Source organism: Portunus trituberculatus, chromosome 24 (assembly GCF_017591435.1).
Source record: "Portunus trituberculatus isolate SZX2019 chromosome 24, ASM1759143v1, whole genome shotgun sequence".
Classification (NCBI taxonomy): domain Eukaryota; kingdom Metazoa; phylum Arthropoda; class Malacostraca; order Decapoda; family Portunidae; genus Portunus; species Portunus trituberculatus.
In genome coordinates this window covers 10,125,213-10,132,482 of record NC_059278.1, presented here as the reverse complement: position 1 = coordinate 10,132,482, position 7,270 = coordinate 10,125,213, and the positions used below count along the sequence as shown (strand labels likewise).

Here is a 7,270-nt window from a genome sequence, read left to right as displayed (position 1 = left end):
TCCCGTACCTACTCACTGCTAGGTGAACAGGGGCTACACGTGAAAGGAGACACACCCAAATATCTCCACCCGGCCGGGGAATCGAACCCCGGTCATCTGGCTTGTGAAGCCAGCGCTCTAACCACTGAGCTACCGGGCCGTGTGTGTGTGTGTGTGTGTGTGTGTGTCCGTGTGTGTGTGTGTGTGTGTGTGTTTATATGTTAATATTTATTTCGTATTATATGATATGACACTGACCTCATCAGTGGCCGCTACCGAATAGCTCATGTGCAAGCTATTCTACTCAACACTTTTCGTGCGACCATTTTCTGTGGTGGCCACTTTTCGTTGTGGCCACTGGCTACAAAAAGTGGCTCATGTACACTCAGCCTTACTCTACTTATCTTTAAGGGAACTAGCAATCAAGTGGGCCTTTTCTATTTTTATTTTACTTTATTTATTTATTATTATTATTATTTTCATTTTTGCCTTAGACTAACTTCCTGCTTTTCCTGCATTTGTTTATACTGTCAATTTATTTTAGGCTCGGAGTCATCAACACAAAGAGAGAGAAATCGTCGACTTCCACCCTAGTCAGCTCCGGCTATATATAGAGTTTTTAAGGTGAGTAAACTGCTAATATGTTCCTGGATTGCTGTTTCTCAAAGCAAAATATTAATTATGTAATGGGTGTATATGAAAAAAGAAATCAAACCTGAAACATTATTCATTCGACTTCCTTTGGTGGTAAACAACATGACCAAACAAACAGGGGTAGGGTCATGTGTGGCCCTTACCTTGCTCATTGACCATGTCATGTTATCCTTACCAGCTTTATGATGCCTTGGTCTTTCTGTGACAGTAGTCTAGCATACTTGTTCCTAATGAAAGGGACGATATTTGTAGGGAATTGCAGTAGATGTGGGATTGCATTTATTCGTTATATAGCTGTGAAAAGTAGGGGATTCATTTTAGGCACTTAAATTTTGTTGAAACAATATTACACTTACCTTACAAAACCGCTAAATTGCAGCGTAAATGAATTAAGTGACATGGTTCTTCAGTATGCTCTATTGAACAGGGTAAGAATACATTTATAATTTAAATGATTTATCCCTTTTCTACATGTGAATTTACATCAATAGCTTCACTGTGGAATGAGTTGTACTGTCTGTATTCTGAATTTTTCCAACCTAACTTATCATAACCTGGGAGGCTGTGACCCCCTTGGAACCCTCCACAAGGACATTAACCTAACTAAGCATAAACTTAACTTAACACAAAAAAATCATTCCATTATGCCTTACCAGTAAGGTGAAGAGATTTTCAGTGCGATGGAAATGTGTACAGTTTTGGAGGTTTGTTGATAAACATGTGAAACGAAACCTCTTCTTTACATCTGTATATTACATCTTAAATATTAATAATGTTAAGTGTCCTACATATATAATGACTTTTTTCTCCTGCCAAACACTAGCACTCCACTTCACCTCCCTCCACTAGATAGCCATATTAACAAATGACAGTGAGTCTCAATCAGAATGTCTGACTTGTCTCAAAGACAAATGAAAAGTATAACAATTATGGAAAGTCATCATTGGTGGCCTCATGAATGTCAGTGCATGATTGGGGGGATCAGCTCTATACACACCATGAAATCCTAATATACCAGTATCAACAAATCTCAGCTATAAACAAAAGAAAATAATTTCAATGATTACTTTTGGTTCATACAGAGCTTGCTGGAGTTAGAAAATCTTGAATTTCACCATTATAGTCATATTACATGTGTACCTTGCAATTTCTCTACGTTTATGGGAAGATTACCAACCTTTTACATGACATGTGAGTTTCATGCTTGTCTCTGATGTGGTTGTATTAGAAAGCTCTACCAGAATATTATCCCCACATCATAAATTGCATCCATTTCCATATTGTGGAAATTAGAAATTGAGATAAGAGTTGGTTTGGGAATTAGGAGCCAGATTTCTTGTTATGTCTGTCTTTTTTTTTTGTATCCTTTTTAACGTGTTAACCGCCATAAGCCTGTTCTGGAACTCCCTGGTAGCGCCATGATGTTTACCACACAATAACAGTCAGTGGTGTGGCAGCAGCAGAGCGAAAAGGTGGGGACTCATTTAGGTCCTCAAATAGATTCTCTTGGAGCTGTTGAAGTCATGTTACATGGCGATACATTAGTCTTAGCACTTCAGCAGCACTACATGAGCCACTGGTGGTCATAAAATTGTATGATGCACCCGTGGCTCAAATGGCAATACAAATACCGTTCATGTTGAATATTTTAGTTATTAGACTAAATGTGGTTCAGTGCCATAAATTTTAAGTTTTTTGCTTCATAAAAGAACCATTCAATGGAGGCTCATCAGTTTTATGGACATGACAAAATCTGGTCATCTTCCAATGAGTGTGACGGGGAAAAAGCTATTAACCATCATCACAGGAAATGGAATCATGTGATGAATCTGATTCAAGCAGAATAAGTAACTCAGATGATGATACAGCAAGTGTTTCATCAAATGATGCAATCATGAATGAACAACCTGCCACTTCTAATCACACAGCATGACAAAACATCACTGCAGGCACACCAAAATTTGTATGCTCAGCAAGCTAGCAGATATATCTGACACAGATACTCAACCCATTGATGTTTACAAGTTTTTTTCTACTGATGAGGTTGTTGATTTGATAGTTGAGGAAACTGATAGGTACTAATAACACTTTGCTTTCATATGGCAAATGATGATAGATTTTATTTGATCAAAGTTTAATTTTTTCATTTTTGTACTTTGGTGATTGAACAATACTGTTTGATACATTTTAATCTGCTATTTTTCTGCTACACAATGTAAGGAAATGTAAATGAAATTCAAAGGACATTGTGTTTATAAGTAAAAAGTAGTTTTTTTTATTTTAAGGCAAAGATTTTAGTTTTTCCTATGCATGATATCTTTCAATGCTATAGTTTTGAAGAAATTAATAAATAAATCATCACATAAAATATTTGTGTTTGCATTTTATCTATTATTTTGTTAGAAATATTAGTTAAAAAGGAAGAGAAAAACTCATTAATGTACCACTGGTGGTACATGTGGCGGTTAATGAAAATATGAAATGTACCATCGGTGGTACATATGGCGGTTAATGTGTTAAGCTAATTTTAGAGAGAACTTATCTTCTCATTAATAGATCTCACATACTAATCTGATACTCATGGTGATTGCAGAGTCAGCGTGGAGGTGGCTCCAGCATGGCAAGGTGTGCCCTTTGCCATCTAGTGTTCCCATCCCGTCTGCAGCTAGTGGAGCATTTCAGTGAGGCACACAGTATTGCCAGGCAGAGGTCTAGACGCTCCAGGGTGATAGATGCCATCAGGAAAGTGACGCTTGAGGCACATGTTCCAGAAGTAGTCACTGTGAGTGATCAGGAGGAAGAACCCAGCTTTAGCCTAACTTCCAGACAGCCACTCTCTTGCTCCAGTTGTGAAACTTTATTTGCTACACCAGCAAGTTTGAGGGAACACCAGTGTGTCAGTGGGGATGAGGCTGTGCCCAAGAAGCAGCCAGTAGTCTGCCAGTACTGTGGGCAGAAATGTAAAGACCGTCGAGGGGCAGCTATCCACCTAGCATTTTGTGAGAAAAAGCTTCAGAACCTCCCAGAGCTCACTTCCATTCATCTTGAGAATAATAATATTCCTAAAACTGATGAATGTGTGGCAGTGTTACCAGAGTGTCCTGCAGAGGACTGCGGAGCAATATTTAAGAGTGAAAACCAACTGACAAGGCACATGCAGAGGCACCATGGAAAAGAGTGCCATAATGTTGCAGATAGTAACCCTATTTCCTCACAGCAAGCACCAGCTACTAAGATGCCCACAGAAATCAGTCCCCGATCAGTTCAGCCACCCCTTGTGACTGTCACCATGAAACCACATGTGGGGAAAACAGAAGGACTCCAAGATCTCTCACTCCTCATAACTCCAGCAAAAGTGCCAGAAGAATCTTTAGAATACTTTTCATATGATGAAGATGATTATTCTTCACCTAAAGAGAACAACAGGAAAGAAGGATCAGCCAGCATCACTGTGGAGGAATACCAGGGTCTGGATGCTGCCTCTGGGATCAAGTGTGAGTCGGTTCTTTATGTAACCGAGGATGGAACTGTTTTGGAGGCAACCGAGGGGGAGGAAAGCAGCCCTATAGATGTTGCAAGAGAGGAGGAAACCTATTTCATTGTGACCAGTGGTGACAAAGGGAGAGTTAGCAGAAAGTGGCAGTGTTCTGTTTGCCAGAAGTGTCTCATGACTCAGGACTCATTGAGTACCCACATCTCTGAGAAGCATTCATCACTTGATAGTGAGAGTATGCAGATCAAACATGAACCCATGGACACTAAAAATAATAACATGACCCAAGATGATGTGGGGGATCTGCATGACAGAAGTTATGATGATGATGATGATGATGATGATGATGAAGATTGGGAAGTAGTCACCTTGGGGAGAAAGAGGAAAACTGGAATAAGTGTAAATGTTAAGAAAAGAAAATTTGAATATAAGTGTAGCTTATGTAAACGTCACTTTCTATCTGAATTAGGGTATCAGACTCATGTTAGAAATAAAGAATGTAAGACTAAGAAATTCAAATTACCAAGAATGTTTTCTTGTCATTTTAAACAATGTGATTCCACATTCTTTAAGTTGACTGAATTGCAGAGACATTGGCAAATTGCTCATAAGTATTCCATGGCATGCAAGAACTTAAAATTTGAGGATGAGAAGTCTTTCACAGATTGGCTCATTACTGAGGAGGAGAAGCACAAGGTGAGGTTCACATGTGACGTGAAACGCCGCAAACCTCACCGCTCAGAAAAGTTACTTGTTTGTCATAGGTTTCACCACCTGCGGACGGCTGCAGCACGGAAGAATGCCAACAGAGAATATTCTGATAGGCATAACTGGGTCCACAAGATCCCGCCATGCCTGTGCTATGCCCGACTAAAAGTTTATCAGCAATTTAGTAAAGAGACTTGTGATTATACAGGGAAGATATCAGTAGTGTACTATCATGAGCATTCACACCCAAAGAATAGCCATTTAGAAGATCAAGAGGAGGTTCTAGAACATGTGCTCCAGCGCAACAAACGGAACAGAGACAAACAATTTCAAGATCTAAAAGGCAATGAGAAACTCCTTCATCGCCAAAAGCTGGAAAGGTTGGCCCGTCTTGCTGGGAGAGAGTCTCGAATAGCTAGGAATACAAGGATAGTAGAATTTGCTGGAAAGCTGGAGAACATTATTGTCAATGACAGGGCAGATGACCCTTCAGTACAAGTAGACCACAACCTTATGGAGTCAGATGAACTTTTCTCCTCAGAGGTTGAGATGGTCCTTGATGGCCAGTTTGACATGGGCCCTGAAGAGCTGGCTGGGCCTGTTGTCACTCCGTTGGACAGCCTTCATATCTTCCCAAATGACCGAGGAAGTCAGGTTACCTTCAAGGAGGAGGAGGAAGGGATAAGCACAAGTGATGACCAAATGCAGGAACAACAAACATGTCAGAAGGAAGAGGAGGAAGTGGTAATTGAAGAAACTGGAGGCACAGTACAGGTAGTGCTGCCTGCCACCAGTGAGGACTGGTCCAAGGTTTTTGAAATGGTGCGTGCACGTGTAGCTAAGGAGGAGGATGCAACTATCAAGGCTGCGGCTGCACTTTTGTTGCCTTATGAGAGAGTGATTGAACTCGTGACACCTGCAGAACAAGTGCCTATCTTTCGCCAGCTGTGGGACTTGGCGTGTCCTTCTCGTCAATCACAAGAGGGCTTTGACTTTGAAATTATGGTACTGAGATAAACCATTTGATGTTTTCAACCTTGCTCTTGTGAGTTTTCAAGTTTTTATCTCATCCCCAGAGAATTTAGAGCTCAAGTTCAGAGAGCATTACAATGAGACCTTTGATAACATCTGTGGCAAGTCTGCTTAATTGCCCTCTAGAAGACTGAAGAGCTTCCACAGTAGGGGAATCTGAATTTAGATCTGTCCTGAGAATATGACTGCCATTCTGTATATACAGTGAGACTGATTTGATGAAAGTTTCCTTTTATTTTTTATGCCTCATTCTTATTCCTTCCAGTCATTATGCACTGTGTAGATTTTCAAGAACTAATGTATCTACTGTTCATAAGAGTGCACAACAGAACCTTGTCACTGAATTGACTGATTAACTAACAAAAATAAGAAAAGATGACAACATACTTCCTCTTCCTTTTTCACATTTCACCCATTGGTTCTAATACCATATATGATCAAATAACCCAACTGTTTACTGATCAGTCTGTCCTTTCCTTTCTACAAAGAAGCAATCAGGCATGACTTATTTGGAGTTCACCAGTAAGCTTGTTTTGTGTGTCTGAAGTGCATGGTCATGTATGTGTGTACTTCAGACTGTAAAGGCGGGTTCACACGTCAATTTTCAACTGAAATTGCAAGTTGCTAGAAGTATCGACTGAGCCCTTCTAGTTGGAGCATGTTCATACATGACTAGAAAGTATTGGGAGGAAGTGAATGTAAACTAACAACTACTCAAGATGTCTTCCTCTGGATGATGATTGCGATCAGGATGATGATTGCGATCAAATTAAATTCTCACAAGTATTCAATCCTCTCCTCCAACAACACCCTGTATAGAGGGGAAAAGTTCTTGGAGAGTGGCAGGTATCTCATCGAATGTCGATTTATGTAAGCTTTTTTTTGTTGTATAATTAATTTTCAGGGTTCCAGATGTGCTCTTTTTCCCTCACCAACTGCAATATCTTCTCTACATCTGGACACCACATTTTCAAACCTTTCTCTGTGATGTCACAGCATAAACAAAGTTGCAAATCAACATGTTGGTCTTGTTTTGTGACTAGTTTTTCCAGTTGCTAGGCACTGATATTCAGTTGGAAACTCTACCAATTTGCAATTTCAGTGGCATATTGACACATGTTAACCTGCCTTAATACAGTATCGTCACACTGGAGGCCAAGCAGTCATGTGGCTATTCTATGAACAAGAGGGTTGTGTAATGTCAGAGATCTTTGTATATGTATATCTAACAGTCTGACATCTCCACTAAGGAAACAGTCTTATTGTTTAAGAGTAATGCTTATTTATTTTGGTTATTTATTGGTAGTCAATTACAGATATGCATTTTGTGTGCCTGTAATCTGTATAAAATAATGTACAAAACTTTAATACAAAATTAAAATCCAGAATTCAATTTTTTCCATC

At 39.6% G+C, this 7,270-nt stretch overlaps 1 protein-coding gene across 3 annotated transcripts; it reads left to right on the top strand.

Annotated features, from left to right (window-relative positions):
* Nucleotides 1-456: 456 nt before the first annotated feature.
* On the top strand, nt 457-7,262 carry LOC123508223. 3 transcript variants are annotated; one of them, XM_045261767.1, is made up of 2 exons: nt 457-603; nt 3,227-7,262. In XM_045261767.1, exon 2 carries the CDS (start codon nt 3,251-3,253, stop codon nt 5,849-5,851), a length of 2,601 nt encoding a protein of 866 aa, XP_045117702.1. In that variant the 5' UTR covers nt 457-603; nt 3,227-3,250; the 3' UTR covers nt 5,852-7,262. The 3 variants fall into 3 exon arrangements, with proteins under 3 accessions (XP_045117702.1, XP_045117701.1, XP_045117700.1); XM_045261766.1 differs by lacking the exon at nt 457-603 and adding an exon at nt 735-753; XM_045261765.1 differs by lacking the exon at nt 457-603 and adding an exon at nt 739-1,061.
* Nucleotides 7,263-7,270: the final 8 nt, after the last annotated feature.

Bases quoted from the DNA above. Each gene is read 5' to 3' on its own strand.
- LOC123508223 (XM_045261765.1), top strand. From the start codon at position 1,032: ATGGTTCTTCAGTATGCTCTATTGAACAGG. The intron at 1,062-3,226 runs GTAAGAATACAT...TGGTGATTGCAG, and splicing joins AGTATGCTCTATTGAACAGG to AGTCAGCGTGGAGGTGGCTC.